Source organism: Stegastes partitus, unplaced genomic scaffold (genome assembly GCF_000690725.1).
Source record: "Stegastes partitus isolate 25-593 unplaced genomic scaffold, Stegastes_partitus-1.0.2 Scaffold793, whole genome shotgun sequence".
Lineage (NCBI taxonomy): Eukaryota > Metazoa > Chordata > Actinopteri > Pomacentridae > Stegastes > Stegastes partitus.
In genome coordinates, this window is record NW_007578524.1 from 24,171 (window position 1) to 45,273 (window position 21,103).

The following is a 21,103-nucleotide window of genomic DNA, read 5'->3' on the forward strand; positions in this document are numbered from 1 at the left end:
CAAACAGAAGCAATATGTTCTGACTTTGAAATGAAAAATGTTCTTTTCCTGTTTTTCCTCAGTAGGCTTTCATTAGAGGGGAAAACGTTTAGCGGCACTTTTCAGACTTCCTGGATTCCTAGATGGTTCACTGATATCCACTGCTGCAGTTCGGTAACATGCTGTTCTAAAACACTTCTTTTACATCAGGGGTCTCGAACTCTGGTCCTCGAGGGCCGCAGTCCTGCAAGTTTTTCCTTCTTCCAACACACCTGATTCACATGATCAGGATCGTTATCAGGCTTCTGCAGAGCTTGACGATGAGCTGATCATTTGAATCAGGTGTGTTGGAAGAGGGAAACATCTAAAACTTGCAGGATTGCGGCCCTCGAGGACCGGAGTTCGAGACCCCTGTTTTACATGATGTTCTATACGGGTCGTTTTTTTTAAACTTCTGCCTTAAATCCAACTTGCAAAAATGCCTGTGAGCCTGCAAACGTTACTATCACTCTTTCCTACCCTTGAGAAGGTCATCAGCTCTGATTTCAATATGTTTAAAACTACTGTGCTGTTTTTCAATGTTTTGTATTCGTTGTAAAGTCTTGACAAAATTCAGGAATTCAGGCGTGATGAGCTGTTATGGGCAAATTATTGACATTTGATTGTTGAAAAGGAACTGAAAAGAAATTAACGGATCGCATTGACAACAATAAAACACTCCTACATGTGACTTTTTTTTTTTTTTTTTTTACAACTGAGACCGGAGCTTTTCCTCTCTCTTTACAGTAAAAGCCTAAATTCTGCCATTTTTGACATCTCCAATAGCTCCCCATACATCAAACAAAAACACATCAGGGAAAGCAAAGTCTCCCAGAACTGAATCCAGCGCCTCGGCAAAGTCATCTGGATTCTTCTTGTCTTTGCCGGCTTCGACGATTGTGGTTGCTGCAGAGAAAAAAGGGGACACGAGCGTGCATTTTCACAGACAATCCAAGGTTAATATTTTTACAGTGGAGATAATTTTCTTTCTGAGCAGCCAAAGCTAATACAGCAATCACCAAAAAGTAATAATTTTTTCGAAGCTAGTTTGCAGTTATTCAGGAATGTCCCCTTTTAAGGTTGTATTCGAGTTTTCCAAAGAAACACCCACACTGTTATTCTGTTTGGTTTAACAAACCAATGACAGAGGCACTGGCTGTTCCCAAGAATGATAGGTCAGAGTATATTTGGGCACACATTACACTTTGGTGGTGCATACATGTGGAAAACTCTGACCAAAAAATATTACGTTCGATATGTTTTTTGCATATGGGCTTTTAAAGACATAAAAGATTAAAACACACCATCTTCATGTGCAGAAAGTACATGCATACAGAATTTCAAACACGCCCCTATAAAGCTGGATTCATTTTGATGGTCCGTTTGAAATTCAAATCAGCTAATCAGCAAACATAATGAATAGATCAGAATTACATAACAGCACAATGTCCCAGTGAAGAGCTTTAATCCTCATTTTAATGCACTAGACCACTATTTAAATCTGCTCTCGTTCATGTGTCATGATCATCTCTGTACGTACATGTTTGGCCTAAACAACAGGACCTTAGGGGGAACTTGTATGCTAATCAGATTTTTATGTGCCTGAAGATATCTGTTTTGAAAAGGATGACTTGCATTCCCCTCGATGCAACGTACAACTGAATATTCAAGCGCAAAGACTTCACAGAGCAACCTTATCTTGTCTCTTTATGCAAATGTTCTATGAAATAATAAGTTTGTTTTTTTTTCTCCGGAATAATACCGTCCTCCCACATAGCACTTGGATTCAAATATGCAACTATTTTTATTGGAGCAATTCCAAGCTAACAGGGTGAAAAGCACATTAATAAATCATTAACTCATCTTAAATGAGGTCCAAGCGGTCAAATCTCTGTTTGAAAATCAGGCCACTTGCTTTAAAAGTCTCTCTCAACATCTCAGCACAATTACCAACAGCTCGTTTTTGATCTTCATTTGTGATATTTATTAGAAATAAACGCAAATGGCCCACTCTTGATGCTGTCAGTTACTTTTTATATCTACTAACATTATTTTTTATTATTTCATTACTGACCCTGACTAAGAATCCTAACTTTAGGTCCACTGAGTGTTTTTATCTGAATGGCCTTCTTTAGCTGCAGGTTGCTCAGCTGAGCATGAAATGACTTGCATTAGATGTCCATAGACAGCTGGGCAACTCTCTCAGCTGAGGAAGAATATCAGATGTGGATAAAAGCTCTAGAAAAAGCTACTGATCTTAGGAATGAAGACAATTATTTCTTCCTCGACCAAAAAGCATTAAGAGAAAAAAAAAGACGCCCGCTTATGTCAAATTAAAGGTCAAAAATGTTTGGGAAAAACAAGTACACAAGAAATACTAAAATACTGCACAGCTGCTCAGTGGATGCACATTCCATCACTGTGGTATGTTCTGAGGAGGTATTTTGCCTAAATTCATGTCAGAAAGTCAGTGTGGCACCACGAACAGCAAAACCACAGTGGATTCCGGTGCCTTCTCGGTTTGTTTGTTAACATCTGTCCAAGCCCGGATCGCTTCCTTATGAAGGTAAAGTCTATTTTAAGGATGCTGTGTGTTATGTGGGTGGTCTTACCCAGCTCCAGGTCTCTGATGCCCATGTAGCTCTCCAGCAGGTCGTCCACTTTCTTGGTGGCCTGTTCCTCAAACTCATTCTGCTGGAAGAGCAGAAAAAAAAAACACAGAGGTGTTTCTGGAAATGTAGTGGTGTTCCTACTCTAAATATAATGACGGAAAGTCTCTGAGAGCATATGTTCTCATGCCAAACCATGTAAGGGCAGAGAATACAAAGTTATATGAATACTATATATCAAAGCATATTATAATATATCAATATAATATATATATATATATTAGGGGTGCACACTATATCGGCGAACACATCGGTATCGGCCAATATAATTTATTTTTTTTCCCCATACAGTCATGACTCGATAATCCGATACTAAATGTAAAACCGTCTTTTATGTTGGATAGCAAGGCTGTCGGATTGTCAAGACGAAGGTCAAGATACAAGGAGGGCTTGATGCTTGAAGGCTCATTTGTTGTTAAAATTCATTGTTTATAGTTGTTATAATAACTAGTGTATTGTTAGAACATTACACATCGCTGGATTTCACACCTAATTGAGCGGTGCACTTGTGCACGTTCCAGCCACTTCCACCCCGGGGGAGCGCTCCAACAGGGTGAAAGTGGCCGGAACATAAAGGCAGTACTTGGCTGCTGATGCTGGTTTAGTTAGCGATCACAGTTTTGTTTCCACCATCGGTGGCGACGGGGGAGTGGCAGATACACTCCACCGTTACCATCCATGTTTACTTCCGTAAACACTGATCACACTCGCTGCGTGTGACGTCATCGTGTCCTCTTCTGCACATGCAGGATACTTTTGGGTCGTATGAAGTTCACACAGCAGATCACATACAAGTTGCATTTAATTGGAAATGTGAACGAACTTGCAAGAAAATCGTATTTCACGCAAAAATCCGAATTGAGCATTAAGTCCTGCAGTGTGAACGTAGCCAATCTGTGGGATTGTTCAGTCAGATAATACACCGTTATCCTGACTGGTGACAGAAAATGTCATGTTGGAGTCCGAATCCAAGGCTGTCGGTATGTTAAGGCTATTTTTAATGGGTTCCGATCATTTTTCCTAAAAACCTGTCGGATAGCAAGGCTTTCAGATTATTAAGGGTCGGATTGTGGAGTCAAGACTGTATGTTGGTATCAGTCCGATGAACATATTTAGCCGATGTGAAAAAACGATGATTGTCGTCTCTACATTTGATATTGCTGCTGTTTCATTGATGTTTTTACTTAAATGTTCCTGGACTTGAACGTTAAATATGTTAAAATATGTTTAAATATGTTTTACTTTTGTTACAAAATAAAGAAGACTATGTGGTTTCTTTTGAATAGTTTTCACATTCTCACAGTGCTTACTTATACTCATTTGTCAGTGTGAACAAAATCGATAATATCGGTAATCTGCGATATCAGAAATCTTAATATCGGATATCGTATCGTCCAGAACTTTTAATATCATGCATCACTGATATAAACCCTCAGTATCACTGTAGATGTGAACTCAACAATGTTAACAATGTCAAACTCCCCCGTGAACTGTATGGTCTTTTAAATTTTTATACTTCGTCTTGTGCACCTTTGTCCTGTTGTTTTGCCTACGAGAGCTGCTATCTCAAATTTTGTTGTCTTCTCGTACAATGACAATAAAGAGATTCTGCTTCTAAAGTGATGTAGTCTGGAATTCATATTAAAAATCAATGTATTGTTTAATATCCTGCACTGAAGTATCGGAAATAAGAATGACTTTGGCTACGAAGGCCACTTCCTGCTTCTTTGTTTCATTATGTGTGACAAGAGTCAACTGGAGGCCTTCGGTTCAGTTCGGTTCATGTCAGATCTGTATTGTTCCATGTGAGTGTTCAGCACAGAGAAAATCTTTAATTCAATGTTTTAGACAAGATAAAAATAAAAAATAATAAAAGATCCAATAACCAGATGAGAAGACATTTCAATCAATCTGTTTCTAATACTCTTTGTGGATGCTTCTGATGACATGCGTCTGTTTGAGTACAGCAGGAAGTTAAGTCCTTCATTGTCCAGCAGAGTGTGTGAAACTTACCACTTCCTGAACTGTAGCAGAACCCTTGGAGCGAAGTCGCAGCGTCTCCTTCCCGTTGACCATCTTGCCCTCATTAGATTTTGGCGCTCTGGTCCTCATTCCGATCATATCTAACCACACATGCAGAGCGAAAATAATTAATCATGTTCAGTTATTCATGTAAGTAAGTGGCGACATGGTTTCTTTTTTACCAAGCACACCCACCTATGCTTTCAAATTAGATTTCCTTTTTGTCTCCCTGTGCCCGTTCAACCGTTGCGGCTTTCACTGCTACCTACCAAGATATCATTTTTTTTTTATTTCCCAAGAAACTCATGGGATGCCAGAAGTCAGAATTCCTCCCACGCATCACTTGTTATGCAGCACATTTTTGAGAAAGACACATTTAGCCAAAGAGACCAAAGCAACATAATTTCCTTGTTTGGACGTGCGCCTCTTTTCTCACAAATTAATAAACATCCGACCAGTTGCAAGTGTTTATTTATACAGCGCCACATCATAGCACAAGTCATCTCAGGGGGGCACTTTACACAACGAGGTCAAGCTCTTACAATATTACACCCAGAAACGCAACAGCTTTTGACGGGAAGAAACCGCCAAACAGCACCAGAACGAGGGTGGAGAGGGGAGAGAGAAAAGAAGGAAACACAACTAATAAGGGCGCCCCGGTAGCTCAACCGGATAAGACCGCCACCCGCCAACAGGGGCTAAAGTCCCACACGCAGTGATCGTGGGATCGACTCCCGACCAAGGCCATTAGCTGCAGGTCTTTTCCCATTCTTCCCTTTCCTGTCTCTCTCCACTGCTCTGATAAATAAAGGCAAAAGCCAAACAAACAAATAAACAGTAAACACTAGTGAGGCCAGTAAAAGCAAATCTGAAATGTGCAAGTCTGGAGCTACAGATACATGCAGAAAAGAGAAAGAGAACCGAGAGGATAAAGCACAAGCTGCAGGAGAGAGGAGACACACAGGTAATGACATGCAACAGTGGCATGTAAATGCACCGAGTGTGAAAGACAAGAGAGTAGAGGAGAGCCGCTCAGTGCATCACGGGACGTCCTCCAGCAGCCCGGGTCCACAGCAGCATAACTAAAGATGGTTCAGGGTCACCTGACTAAGCTTTGGCGTAAAGGAAAGTTTTTAGCCTAATCCTGAGAGCAAAGAGGGCATCTGCCTCCCAAACCCAAACTAGGAGCTGGGCCCAGAGCCGAGGAGCCTGATAACTGAAGGTTATAGGCTGAAGTGGTTTATTAGGATAATATTGTACTGTGGGTTTTTATGATACAATGGAGCGTGGTCATTTGGATGTAAAAGAGAATGATTTTAAAGTCTAGTCTTGGTTTTACAGGGAGCCAATGAGGAGAAGCAAATATGGGAAAAATACGATCTCTCTTGCTAGTTCGTGTCACTATTTTGGATCAACTGTATGGTTTTGGGGGCTGCAAGGTGGCTCTGTGGTTAGCACTGTTGCCTCGCAGTTACCGGTTCGCGTCCTGGTGAGGACACCCAGGATCTTTCTGGAAGGAGTTTGCATGTTCTCCCCCGTGCAGCGTGGGTTCGAGCAGTGAATGTGAGTGTGCTTGGTTGTCTGTCTCTAAGTGTAGCCCTGTGATAGACTGGTTACCAGGGTGTTCCTTGGCTTCGTCCAAAGTCAGCTGAGATAGACTCCAGCCCCCCACCTCGACCCTAGTGAGGATTAAGCGGTGTATAGATAATGGATGGATGGATGGACGGATGGATGGATGGATGGTTTTGGGATTTGGGTATTGGGACACTCTGACATTAAGGAATAGCTGTAGTCCAGTCTAGAGTCAGGACTAGCTTCTCATCATCACTCAGAGACAGGATGCTCCTAATTTTGACATTTCTGACATTTCATTTTGATATTTCTCAGGTGAGGCCGTCCACTTATTGTCCTCAAATAAGTGATGCTTGGCTCTAAGGTGAAACTGTCAGTACCAATAAATTTCAAGTTTATTGTGTAGTTAGTGGTGATGTCGTGTCTCATCCACAGAAAAGTCTACGTCAGAGCCAGTCATAGTCATTTAATGTATTATAATGTTCCTAGTAAATGTAGAATTCTGCATTACAGAAGATGTGACTCACGGAGTTCCAGTCCATTTGCTGCCTTGTAACCGATAACTTTGTTTGTGTTCACAATAAAGATGTGGACAGTGAATCAGCCGCAAACATCTACGGGAAACTATTACACCAGCATAACTGCAGTCTTTTCTTTAGCCGCATAAATTGAAACATCAGCTTGTGTGTAATAGAGTTCACCTTTGTTGGTCCAAAGCCAAGACTGCAAAATGGATTGAAATGATTTTGGCAACTTTTCCTCGAGCAACACCTTAAGTTTGAATTTTTTGGTTCTCAGTGAAAATTATTTGATTTAAATTAAATGCGGTTCGAACATCTGCCGAGTAAACTGAATCCGGCTCTCGCTATCATCAGGATAAATTAAAGTTTTTTTTTAAATGATGACCTTTACATCTAATAACAATTTCATCAGCCTCAGCTATTACTGTGTTTCTGTTTATTGCTAGTTACTCTTAACGCTTATTAACATATTAAACCACGACTGTAAACATGGCAAACTTTATAGCTCGTAAACATCTGCGTGTTTAGAAACTGTGAGCATATTAACGGGCTGATATTAGAATGTGGCACAAAGCAGCGCCACAGACAGTCGTTCACATGGCTGTAGGAGTTATTTTAAGCACACACCCCGGGGCTCTGTGAAACTACACATCTGTTTAGTTAGACAGGCCACTCATTCCTATAGGAGAAGTCAAAAATGTGCTCCAGAGGGAAGTCAAAGGTCAGCATGTGCCAGGAAGCAACTACTGTCTGTTTGTTTTTCTGCGTGTTCAGACAGGACACTTTTATTTGCACATTTATTTTTGATCACATGCATTTGAGTGTGGCGGTGACGAAGCTCAAATGAGGAGAAAACACAAAAACACATAATTTTCTGTGTTTTAGAGGCCTGAAAGTTGTTTTGTTTGTTGCTTTTTTGTGTTTTGTTTTTTTTTAATTGCTGCTAAATGTTGTGTTTTTGGCTGCTGGAACCAAAAGCAAACTATACTGTGTGATCTAAAGCTATCAACTTTGATTTTTCTTGTATTTAAATCTGAGTAATTTCTGTTTTTTTCTCGTGTTGTCTCTTAGCCAAAGGGAGAATTAATTCCGAGGGGTGTCAAGCAAGCATGACACAGAGATCACAAACCCCCCGGCAGAGCCTTAAATACATAATATTCAAATAAATACTATATAAACACAAGAACAAGGAGACCAACTTCAATGGTCCTCACTTTACAAAATCCAGATTATATAGTTCCAAGGCACAGTAATGAACCATCTGCATCCTACAGTCCCACGATATGGGAAACAACTGGGGTTATTCAATTCAATTCAATTCAATTTTCCATTCAATTTTGTTTGTATAGGGCAGTTTATAACATATGTCATCACACAGCGCTTAACATGGTAAGGTATAGACCTTACAAATTTAAACAGAGAATCCAACAATCCAAAGTTGCCTTTGGACTCCCTCTGAGCAAGCAGTTGGCAACAGTGGGAAGGAACCAAAATCCCCCGACAAGGGAGGTGGGAAAAAAAACTCTGGCAGAACCAGGCTCAGGAAAGGCGGCCATCTGCCTCGACCGGTTGGGTGAGAATGATTGGTTATTTAATAGATGGTTATGAAATTGAACTGTTTTAAAAAGGAAGGTGGTTGGTGAGGAGGAGGAGATTTGTCAATCTGCAGAGGCTGGTGTAGCAGCGATGTGGTGAGCGTGAAGCGGGCAGAAGGAATGAACGCTGCCTTGGTTATAAAGCACGCTAAGTGGGTAGGCTGGACTTTAGCAGAGAACGATTGGACAGAAAGGGCCTTGTGACGCCCTGGCTCCTGTCTGAACTAACGCATAAGCTCTACGTCTTAAAAATCAATCTATTAGGTGTAATACATGCGGGTGGTCGGAAATTAAGTTTATGTGACTCACTTGTCTTTATAATTGTCACATGAAGTAGCTCTTGGCACAAACATCCAAAATCTTGTAAATCTTTCTCACACAAAAAATAGTTTTCCCCTCTGTATGTGTATAAGCATGTGATCGGGAATTTGTGTTCACCAAGAGTAAACAATTAGTGTCATATTAACTCTATGCATTAAATCTAATCCATCGTATCAGGATTAGGCAGCCTAAAGAGTGTGTGTGTGTGTTTAAATGATTTCATTTGCTGGTGTACCCACATAAAAACTGTGGTAGATATATACAGCAAACTGAGGGGAATTGTTTCATCACCTGTAGCAGAAAATAGACTGTGACGTGGAGGTCACACCACAAACTGACAGCTCGCCCACGCGAAAGCGGCGAGGGCTGGGAATTTGATGTGATGTGTGGCTACTCGCGGGACTAGTGCATGGATGCGTTCAGGAGAGCTAGATACGGCGCTGCCACTCAGCCTTGCTGCTAAATTGTCCCGGTGGCCACTCGAAAAAATGCCCGATAAAGCCTTTTCCCATAGACCACCGGTAAAACGAAGACATGTGTGAAACTGACAGACATCTTCAACGGTAAACTGTGTCTCCTGAAGGTTTGTATTTGTAAGTTTTTCCCAGAGAACAGAAAAGTGATTTTTATTTGTTTAACCTTATTGCAATATAAAGGTTGAGAGGGAAGCTGTGTGTGTGCAAAAGGCCACATAATGCAGAAGTAAATCCAAAGGCTAAAAAAAAAAAAAACATTTTGGGAGGTTTTGTTGTGGGAGTTTTTAGATTTGAACAAAAGACTAAACTGGAGATGTGATTAGGATGTCTAAATCAGGTTTAATCGTACAATAAGACAAAAAGCATGATGTGTAAGATTTAGGCGTAAATAAATAATGAGATTAGATAGTATGACATGTAAATTATATCTATGAATATACTAAACGAACTTGTGTAAAAAAAACCCAACCCAATGAAAATCTACCCAAGCCCGAGGCCAGAATACAGCAGGCCGGACGCTTTCCCTCGTTCTGCGTTTGTGAGTTCAAAATTAGGACACCGTGGCCTTGAACGACCTGGGAAAGACGGTGCCCGGGAAGCAAAGAAAACCCCATCGCTGAGCAGAGGGAGGGGAACGGCACAGCTGCAAATTCTTAAATTGCACACTGCTAAGCGAGAAATATTGCTGACTACGGACTTTCTGATGGGAATAGAAAAATAATGGTTTTTCCTGGTAACGGAGAGGAGTTGGACAAAGTTCGCGAACGTGTACGACGATACAAGATGCATTGCTAGCTAGCCAAGTCTCGACATTTTGCTCATGTTTGTTCGTGCAGCCACTGTATGGAATAAACATCATTCACATCAGACTGTTTGAAGATTTTTTCCTCCTCATATATATTTTTTTGAAGACCCGAAGTATTTAGATAAGGAGCACTATTTTGACTATATGTCTCAACGACACTGCCTGATCATCACTGGCCGTTAGCAGGCAGACTGAGTCATGACAGTTTATGTGCCATATGACTGTTTTTTATCCAAGTGAGAGCCCCATCTTTCAGTCTAGTATCCAGTATATTCTCTAAGCTAGTATTAAACTACTGTATTTAACCGTTCAGCTCAGCACAGTGACAAGTGTTTACGTTCTGCTGGTATTTTTACATACGTGGAGCTATAGGCTGCAGACTGGAGTCTCTGCTAACAGACACAATGCACTGTGACAAGGTGGTGACAATATCGTGATTGGAGGCAGGAAGTCCGCCAGTGGACCATGGACTTGGTTTCCCGTCTGATAAGCACTGGTGTGGACAGCAGGGTTCCAGCCCACTCAGAAAAAAGAACTTCCTTCTCTACTTTCCATGATCTCAACTGGATGCAATAAATAAATAAATGACATATTGAACTTTTGACAGGTAAACTATTTCCTGGGGAAGAGAAAGCAAAAAGGATAACGTAAGGTCCTTAACTGAAAGGATTTGATTGATGCAAGAGCATGATTTTCCAAGAGGCAGCACGGAGCAGCTGACGTCAATGAATACTTAGTTTAAAATACCAAATAAACTCGTCAGACTGTGACATGAGACATTTATTGAATTTTCCTTCTGGGATAAATAAAGTATTTTGCAGAACATAAGTAAAATCAGCAAAAGCTGAAAGAAGAAGTCAAGTGATTTGCTCTGGCTAGACTTGGAGCTTGATAAATCACTGTGACTTCATGAACCTGTTCGCTCAGCTTTATTCTGGGTGCACAAGTAGATGAAATGTAAATAAAAGTAGTTTTCAAGCTCTATAGCAACGGGTAAAGTACAACAAGTACCTCTGGATCAAATATTTATAATTTCGTTGCTGGCGACTGCTGTATGAGTGTAAGCAATGCCAAAAATGAGTCCCTGTGCCTTCTCTGCCTCCCCGTCTGTGTGTGTTCATGTTTTCATCACACCGGCTCGGACTCTAAGAATTAATAGGGCAAGTTTGAATTTGTGGAGTTTAAAGTTCGAATGAAGGGTTAAGGAATGCAGTTTGTCAACGAGGGTCTTCATAGAATGTGTTTGAGTTCCTCTCTGAAGGCTGCTTCCAGGTTGTTCTTTGGATTCCTGCAAAAGGTTAGCTTCATCTCTTCTCTACCTGAAGATGGACTGAAAGCAATAAAACAACCTTGAAATAATTAAAATGCATCACTTTGCAACATCGTGTTTTTGTTACAACCACAGGTTGGTAACAATACAAACATCTCGAAGCTTTCTTCATCTTTGTCTTGGCATCTATCCATCCATTATCTATACACCTCACGAGGGTTGCGGGGGAGACTGGAGTCTATCCCAGCTGACTCAGGGTGAAGGCAGGTTCACCTGGACAGGTCACCAGTCTATCACAGGGCTACACTTAGAGACAGACAACCAAGCACACTCACATTCACACCTACGGACAATTTAGAATCACCAATTAACCTCAACATGTTTTTGGACCTTGTGGGAGGAAGCCGGAGAACCCGGAGAGAACCCACGCTGCACGGGGAGAACATGCAAACTCCACGCAGAAAGATTCCGGTGCCCCCACCGGGACGCGAACCGGCGACCTTCTTGCTGCGAGGCAACTTGTCTTGGCATTTTTTTTTTTTTTTTGACAGGACAGTAGAGAGAGAGACAGGAAAGTGGGGAGAAGAACTGGGGAGGTGACCTTCAGCAAATGGCCATGGGCTGGATTTGAAACCACGACCACTGCGTCGGGGACTATAGCCCCAGTACATGGGTCGCCAGCTCAACCAGTTGAGCTGTAGCGGTGGCCCTGGCTTAGCATATGGAGGACCAAAAACTTAGTACTTGTTCTAAATCATTTTTCCTCCCAGTGCATTGCAAAAAAAACTTCAAACAAGGCCATTTGTTTTGTTTTTGTTTTTCAAATACTTCTTCAAACTAAAAATCTGAATTACACTTTATTTCATTCGATGATCAAAAATCAAATCCTGGCTGACCCTTAGTCGCCCCTGCAGAGCCGCTTCTCAGCATCTTCCATCACACAAGATCGTTGCAGCAGACGTCTAACAGCCACGGCCATAGCAGCGATTCATTAATTGAGGCTACTAAGTTTAACAACTTTTCCAGACTCGCTGGCCGACTGCCAGTTTTCTTTTAAATGTTCCTGACTCCTCTTCCTGTTTGGCTGATGAGATATGGAGAAGTACTGAAACCCATCAACCACCGGGGACAACATCAGGCAACTGTGGACATCAAAGCCGGGTAGCAATCAGCTGTTGGTGCCACGCTTTATGTGGGCAGTCCTGTTATAAAAAATTGACTTTGGGGCAGGTTTTATGCTAATAATATAAAATATCCGTGTTATGAATCGCAATATTTCTGCTTCCTATGTGTGCTGGGAGCTTCGGATAGCAATAACAGGAGAAAAAGAAAAGTTTCTTTCCCCTCCTCCTTATTGCAGTGTTTTCATGTCCTGGTTCTCAGCACCAGGAGCCCTGCTGGTTTTCATTCCATCTTTTTAAAGCATGAATTTATACCTTGGGCAGCGAGTGAATGCAAGAACCAGGATTCAGAAGGAATGTATACTGACATTTCTAGTTCAAATGTGTACAAAGGCTACTGAGTATTAACGGCATTGGTTCATAGATGTATGTTCATATGTTCGGCTGTCATTTCAGCCTAATATTAAAGTCTATACTTTCTTGTCTCTGTCTGTTGTGCAGTTGAACACAAATCCCACATAACATCTAATATTTTTCACTCACCAAAGGCCTTCTTGGGCCCTACAAGTCGAAGAGTGAAGGGTATGCCTCTCGGTTGCTCTTTTAGCATCTTAGCCACCTCGTAGTGTCGACAGCCTACGATGCTTTGGTCGTTGATGGCCTCAATGTGGTCGCCAACACATACTGTCTTCAGCCGGTCTATGGTGCTGCCTTCTTTTATCCTCTGAAAGAAAGACAGGGGAATTTATATTACACATTTGTGGTCGAGATATCAGCAAATGTGAATATCCCATATTGGTACACGCTGAAAACTAAAAACACATTTTGACATCCAGGAATAATTGTATTGGTTTAAATGACAAAAACATATTATGTGTCTTTGTTATGGTTAGTAGAACGTTTTAGAAAAGGTTACAAGGAAAACCATTTTAATGCATGGCTTAATCTAAAACTATGTAGGTTCTAGTGCTGGCCTTTGTCATTGTGAGATGGATTCAGGATTAATACAACTGTTCTATTTGTATCACAACACTTTCTTAAAAGTGTGTACCTTCTTTATGTGACTTTATTGATAGCTTGGCAAAATTAAAGTGTGAAAATCTGCACCCTTAAAGTTTTCTGCGACGATAAATGATGAATAATGGCTGAGTCTCGCTACAAAGAGGATTTGCATTTTAAACACTTAGCTTTGAACTTAAAGGTTAGACTGATCAGCTGAAGCTATTCCACTGCGGTCTTTCGCACATAGTCGATGAGACACTTTTCTGTCCTCTAGCCCGTTGCGCTCAGCCTCTCATTCACCTTAATGAAAGCATATCCAGCTCCATTGTCTGTGATGGTGAGACCCAGAGCATCCTCTGTCTTTGTCACCTCCACTTCTTTAGTTTCCCCTCTGACGTGAGCGAAAATAAAGTCCTCCAGTCCAATCTGTCCTCCCAGCAGCTTCTGCATGTCCACTTTGTGAGAGTTGAGGGTGCAGAACAGGATCTGAGAGAAGAAATAAACAAAGAAAATCGTTCCCAGTGCAGAATCCAACATCTTGAACATCTATGCAAAAGTAGAACAGCATGTGCAATCCAGCACAACTTAAAACAGCGACTTCAAACGTCACCATTATGTCCACTGTGTCTAAAGATTTAAAAAGATATTTATCAGTAAGCCATTGGAATGGATAGGGGTACATATGTATTACCATTGCCGTGCTCTGTAGCTCTGTAATAGAGCATTTTCATTATCTATAAAACTGGACAGTTACAGTGTAAGCATTTTTCGTTGGAATTACCCCTTAAATGCATGCCCCATAAAGCAAGCCACTGTTGTAACCCTGCAGAAGGACTTGGTCTGTCATCTTCTATTAGCTGTGCAGTATAGACATTATGCAGCAGAGGGCAGTATACCCAAACAATTAGGAATTGACAGTGTGGCCATTTTGTTTTGAGTCATGAACGAGATAAGCTGAACATAGGTCATTAAGTTTTATAGACTTCAAAACAGATGCTGAAGTCGATAAAAACAAGCCACATCATGCAGATTAATTGCTTCAGTGTGTTTTGTCTGTTTTAGGAGTTTAAAGCAAAAGTCGCGGTCATGGTTGTTTTCAAATGTTGGTTCTTGATAAAGAGTCTTAGGATGTGTTGATACTGATGCACACTAAAAGGGAAGACTTTCTCAACCAAGCATCTAAAAATGTGACAAAATTTCACACCAGCTAATATAAGGCATGTATCAAAGCAAATGCATCCTACATGACTGCATTTTCACATTTGATTTTGCAGGTTTGGACCTGTGACTTTCTACATATCCTCTAGTACATGTATATTTAAAAGGTTTTTTCATATTGTTTATTTTAACCATAGAACCAAAACAGGGCTACGTGATATCCTTCAACTTGAGGTTAAAGTTCAAGTTTTTTTTGATAATCCATAAAGGAAATATAAGATAACCTGAGTGAACTGTTATCTAACAGCAGTTCCTGTTCATGGTTATTCTCTTGGCAAGTGGAGCAGTCTGACTGCAGTCCAAGGTCTTCTCTGGCATTCCGCTGTGCATTAACTGTACGCTGATGCTGTTCAGTCTGAGTGAGGTCAAGGAAACTGTCGCGGTATTCACTATCAACAACCAATTGCCTGATATTTGTCAGACGGAGTTTTGTATCTGGAGGTGTGCATGTAGTTCAAGGTCTTGTAGATATACGGGTTGTTAGAGTAAATAAACGACAACATCAGATGTCTCTACAAAAGAAACGTTAAATAATTACTTATTCGTACAAGAACAAATCAAGCTGAGCGCATCTCCTTATTTATTGTTTTTGCCTCTGTGTTACAGGGACACAATTATTACACAGTAAAATACGTATTTATTGCAATGACGAGCTCTAACCATTGCATCACATATAGGTAGCAGTAATCTGTCCAACTGGTATAGAAACGGTTTCTTTTTTGCTTGTCGGCCATTTGTTTTTTTTCCAAGACAGCTGGAGCTCATAATGGCGAGAAATTACTCTGGACTGGACATCAAATTATCACATTGCTAACAGGAGGAAGGAAAAAAACACAAAAAGTTAAGAGTTTCTTCTTCCACTAGACAAGAACGTGTGAGAGTCACATACACAACATACAATCTCCAGCCAGACCCACACAACTGGTAAATACCTAGAACCTTCTTGTTGCAAAAGAACAGGTACTTAATTTAATTCTAACAATATCTAATTGTTCCAAGTAATTCTGGGTAACACTGTCAGCAAAAAAAGACTGTGCAAATGTAATATTAAAGATGCAGCATGCAACAAAGTTAAGCACACCACTGTGTAATATCACCTGCATTTTAAACATCTCAATGTTGTATCAGCTTACAGTACTTTCATTACTTCTAAGATGAACAGTATTAAAAATGCAGCCCCCCCCAAGTAGAAACTTAATGCAACTTAAGTCAGTGTACCTTTCTATACTAAGAAATCAAATCTTGTATTTTCTTTCAATACTTTTAATGTCCACCATTATTTTTAATAACAGACTCAACCCGTCTTTCTTGAGAAACTATTTTCAGCAGCTCTTTGCCTGAGGGCTGGAGTTACTTTAACTTTCTCTTTAAAACACCACACCTGAATTCAAGTCAAGCAACGTACTTAGCCCGATCGTACGTTTCCCTTTTTCTTGTTTAATTTTGTCAGAGGGCTTTGCATTGTTACCATGCTAGAATATTCCCCTTCTGTCAAGCTTCTGCAGACTGGGAGTTATCCTGTCATCTTGTATCTTGGTGATTCCACAATCATTCATAGTACCATCTACAAATGCCATCTCCCTGAGCACCTTTTGCTCTCATGCAGCCCCACGTCATCACACTTCCATCTCTGTGCTTCATTGTTGGTACTATGCATTCACTGTAATAGTCCTGGAAAACTTCATGCCAAACATGCTGGACCACATACGAGCCAAACAAATTTATCTTGACAACCATCTGACCAAAGAATGTGCTTCCAATACTCATGTTATTTAAGTCTTGCAATTTTGTGATAAAGCACAAGCAAAGGGTTTTTTTCCTTGGACCGCCGTCCATTAGAGGTTAATGTTACGAAATATCCTTTACACTGTCTGAATTGTCAAAGAAACTCTGATTTCCTTTGATAACTCCTGTGCCAAGCATTTGCCCGTCTGTTTTTCAGAGCAAGACTATAGGAGTAGTGTACTGCCCATGGCATTAGGAAGACAGCCACTGTGGCCCAGATTAGTCCCACTATGACAGATTCTACACATCCTGATTACTACTGCAACCCAGTATTACTGCATTACTTTCTATCGCATCGTTGTGAAACCTCACAATCCGGATTTTCAACTCCTATGGCAACTGTTTTTCATGATGCAGACAGACATGGCGCATAGGTCCAAAACTGAGAAAGGTCTGATGTTCACAGGACATTTTATGACCAGGTTCATGGAATAAAGCTAAGGCAGTGATTGCTAACTTTTGTGTCAGTGATCGCAGCTGTATCGTCCATTGTTGCACTGAGTTTTATTTTTTTAGGCCTGTATTTTCAATATAGTCTTTTTGTTTCAATTAGTTTATAAGAGGAAATACTCCACCTGTCAACTTACAAATAAAGCAGTTATTGAGAGGTGATTCTGCTTTGAATCATTGCTCATTTAAGTGAAATTGCACATGAGTATACTCACTGTGGTATGCTATAGATAAATTAGATGAAGGTTTTAAAGTACTTATCTAATGTAACGTCATATTCTGTGTTAATTAGCATCAGTTGACTGTCTCTTTCTAAAGCGGATTTTGCATTTCAGAATTAAAACTTCAAAGGAAACAGAACAATGGGACACAGTCATGGGTGGTGGTTGATTGATAAGCTTATCAAGATTAGTTACTATGGAATGTATGGTGCATTGGTCTATATACCTTCATCTGTAGTCTGCTATGCCAACAAACACACAGATAGCAGAAGCCTTCATGGTGGCCTTCAAAACACGACTGATAGCTATTTGATAAGGTCAGTTCTAAATATCTATTGTTCTGTTGCTGAAAGTGCTAATATATTTTCTGGAATGTAGCAGAACAGCAGCAAACATGCCAATACTCATTTTTTAAATGGTTTACTTCATTCTTTTCCTTTTTTTTACAGTTTACGACGGTAGTATGATACGGAACTACACATAAAATCAGCTGCATTGTTCATACCATAGCCAGGTGTGTGTGTGTGTGTGTGATGTTTTTATGTCATTTATCATATTTTAGTTTAGTGAACCTGCTTCTGGAGACAAATTGTGAAAAAAGCACAAGACAGAAAATCTGTTGCTTGCATCTAAAATACTTTTCCCCTCAACTATTTCCTCCTGCTCATTCTTTGATCGCTCTACTGTTGCTCTGGATAGATGTGAACTAAATATCTGTCTGAAATACTAAAAAAAACTCAAATAAACTGTCTTTCCACGATATCCACATGAAAGTACTTGATTTTGTTCAGCACTGAAAAGCAGTGTCAGGCTTAGACCTAAAGGCTAAAGATTAAGTGTCCTCAAGGATTCTGGCCTTGTGAGCAGCTGCTTGCTGCAGCTGACTGCAAAAGACAGTTTGGGTCTTGTGCAGGGCTACAAGTGAATGATTTAGTTTTGTATTAATTATTAAATAATATAGTCAGGATTGGGGGCTGCAAGGTGGCTCGGTGGTTAGCAGCATAGCACATCTACAATATCCCTGGTTCACATCCCGGTGAGGGCACCTGGTTTCCCCGGCTTCCTCCCACAGTCCAAAAACATCCATCCATCCATTGTCTATACATCGCTTAATCCTCATTAGGGTCGCAGGGGGGCTGGAGTCTATCCCAGCCGCAGTCCAAAAACACGCTGAGGTTAATTGGTGATTCTAAATTGTCCATAGGTGTGAATATGAGTGTGCTTGGTTGATTGTCTGGCGACCTAAATGGTAAATGGTCTGCACTTATGTAGCCTTTTATCCAAAGCGCTTTACACTGTGTTTCTCATTCATCCATTCATACACACATTCATACCACAGTGATGACAGAGCTGCCATGCAAGGTGCTGCCTGCCATTGGGAGCAACTTCGGGTTCAGTGTCTTGCCCAAGGACACTTCGACTGTGGAGGGGCGGGGGGATCGAACCGCCAACCTTGTGACTAGACGCCAACCTTGTGACTGGACGCCAACCTTGCGATTGGAGGACAACCCGCTTTACCACCTCAGCCACAGCCGCCCTGGCCAAGGTGTCCCCTGCCTTCGCCCTGAGTCGGCTCGCCCCATGACCCTAGTGAGGATTAAGCGGTGTATAGATAATGGATGGATGGATGGATGGATGGATGGATATTCAGGATTGATATCAGGGGAGTTTTCTTCCCATTGTTGCCAAGTGCTTGCTCAAAGGAAATCCAAAGGAAACTTTGAATTTCTTGTTTAGCTGTATAAATATTTATCTTCTCCTTACTATATGGGGTCAGTTATGGTGACGTATGTTGTGAATTGCTACTGTAGGAAGAAAGTTGAATTAAAGTAAATTTTGTTGTGTAATCAATTTGTAAAAAAAAAAAAAAAAAAAAAAAGATACAGATACATTTGTGTAGATATTTAAGGTAATGTTACTTCTTGGATTTATTTTATTTTTTTTTGTATTTTTATACATGAGGCTAGTTTACACGTCACGTGGAGTACTACTCACACTGTAGTACTCCATGCGACTGTCCTCTAAAACTCTGGAGGAGTATTGTCAAGTATCACATATGTCCGGTAAATATAAGATCCGCCATTGTTGCAGTTTTATTATCTTTATTTCCAATTAAATAGACAAAAAAGCTGCGGTATTCGCTTGTAACTATTTAAACAGGTTGACATTTGCATCACTGTAACTAAGCATTATCCTATTTTACAACACTTTGTTGTTTCAATAATTTTCAAGGCAAAACTATAATTGCCTGCTCTTGTTTTGCTCTGAAGTCCCATCCATAGCTATAACATGTTGTGTTGCATGTGTGGGTGTTCACAGACAACACAACATTATCTGGTTATGTGTTTCCATTATTGATCCTGGTCAAGGCGCAGACGAATACAAAGTCTGGGAGACAGTAGCAAGGCCAAATGATCTTCAACAGTGCATCATGGAAAAAAAAGCCTAGAATGGAAACCCAACACCTTTTCACAACTGGCCTGAAAGACCAGAAATGCAATACAGGAGTACAACTGAATACTTTTTTTAAAAAAAAACTTCATTATTATCAGGATAACTGGAAAACCCGGTTGGTAATCATATCACATCCATAGTCAGGCTTATTTGTACCTCTGAGGGGGAGATGTTGAACACTTCTGCGATCTTGGCATACAGCTCCTTGACATTGGTGAAACCGTGGATGCGGCCTGTGGGACTCCCATGAGCCAGCTGGGTGTGGAAGATGAGCCTCGGTCTCGGATATTCTGGTGGCCCCGGTGGCGGTGGTGAAGGGGGAGGAAGCGGAGGCGCCGTGGGCTCCACACAACCATGATTCTGGCTCTGGTTCTGGGGCTTCTGCTCCTCCATGGCGTCGGCCCCCGCTGCCTTGGAGTCCTGCGGGCTCATAACCTCCCCGTTCTGCATCAGCCCCAGCTCAGGTTTGGTCCTCCTTGGGGAGCCCTGGTGGTGCACAGCTCTGACAGAAAAAGAAACACTGTCCTTCCCCACGCGTAGCTGACCAACCAACCAACCAACCAACCACCCAGAGCTACGGGTGGAAGAACACTGCTAAATTAGTGATGAGAGTAGCCTGGTAACAGTAGCTGAAAGAGGCCAGCCAGGCTCTGCCAGGTAGAAACCCAACACCCTTTGAGTTGAGGATTGTATGTGTTACACCTGAGACTCTTGCAGCTCACGCACTGAGAACACAAACAAAACGCATCAGCTAAAGGTTTCTTGGTACATACGACACAGTTAAGACTCTAATCCCCCGTATCAGTCTAGCTGCGAGACATGTCGGCAACGCATGACCCTGAATATGTGAACATCCCTCTTAAGTGTGAAACGGCGCAGCATATTTGAAAAATGACTTCCAAAGTGGGCCGCTGGGAGTCAGCCGCAGACAATGTCCCAGTGTTACCGGTAAGATGATATCGCTTGGTTGGCAGTGAGGTGCCCCCAATCGCTGGCCTCATTGAATGAAAGAGGTTGTTGCTGGGGTGAATCCTTGGTGATGCACTGACCTTTCTGACCCCACAGACAGCCTACAGATACGCAAGATGACAGTTTAGGCCGATAAACAGATGTTTAATTCAGGTAGGTAGTTGGTGCTTTTTTTTTACACCGGCAAGGTTTAATAATATTAATTTACGATACGAAAATGTGTGTACACTTGACTTAACCCTTAAAATAAACAGAAATAATACAAAATATCTTAGAGCTGGTAATACACCATATATTGTGTATCTTAATGTTGATATGTTGATTCTATGTAAAGGTAGACGTCCCTATTTAAAATAATAGAAGACAGGGATTGCAAATTTCCCCTTTCTATGTGTGAAGGAGAAAGACTGAAACAGAAATAAAGAGACTAAAATAGCTTGACAAATGTAAAGCTGTTGCCTCAACAGACACAACAATATGTGACAGATATTTTGTCAACAGTCTATTTCCTTGGAATGAGCACCCAAATTCTGTAAAGCCTTGACTATAAGACTCAATATATTCCCATTTTATTCAATCACTGTGATCATTTGCCCTTGACAATTGTATTTGTC

General features: G+C 41.0%; 1 protein-coding gene across 1 annotated transcript; it reads right to left on the bottom strand.

Moving 5' to 3' along the window:
* Positions 1-444: 444 nt before the first annotated feature.
* On the bottom strand, positions 445-19,970 carry gipc3 (GIPC PDZ domain containing family, member 3). Its single transcript, XM_008292201.1, has 6 exons — positions 19,677-19,970; positions 13,693-13,878; positions 12,934-13,114; positions 4,701-4,810; positions 2,631-2,712; positions 445-924 (listed from the first exon to the last, which is right to left on the bottom strand). The coding sequence occupies exons 1-6, from the start codon at positions 19,968-19,970 to the stop codon at positions 773-775; spliced, it is 1,005 nt and encodes a 334-aa protein (XP_008290423.1). The 3' UTR covers positions 445-772.
* Positions 19,971-21,103: the final 1,133 nt, after the last annotated feature.

Excerpts from the sequence above, each read along its gene's own strand:
- gipc3 (XM_008292201.1), bottom strand. The coding sequence starts at position 19,970 with ATGCAGAACGGGGAGGTTATGAGCCCGCAGGACTCCAAGGCAGCGGGG. Across the intron at positions 13,879-19,676 it reads TCAACATCTCCCCCTCAGAG|ATCCTGTTCTGCACCCTCAA; the intron begins GTACAAATAAGC and ends TTCTTCTCTCAG. Across the intron at positions 4,811-12,933 it reads AGGGCCCAAGAAGGCCTTTG|ATATGATCGGAATGAGGACC; the intron begins GTGAGTGAAAAA and ends ATGTGTGGTTAG.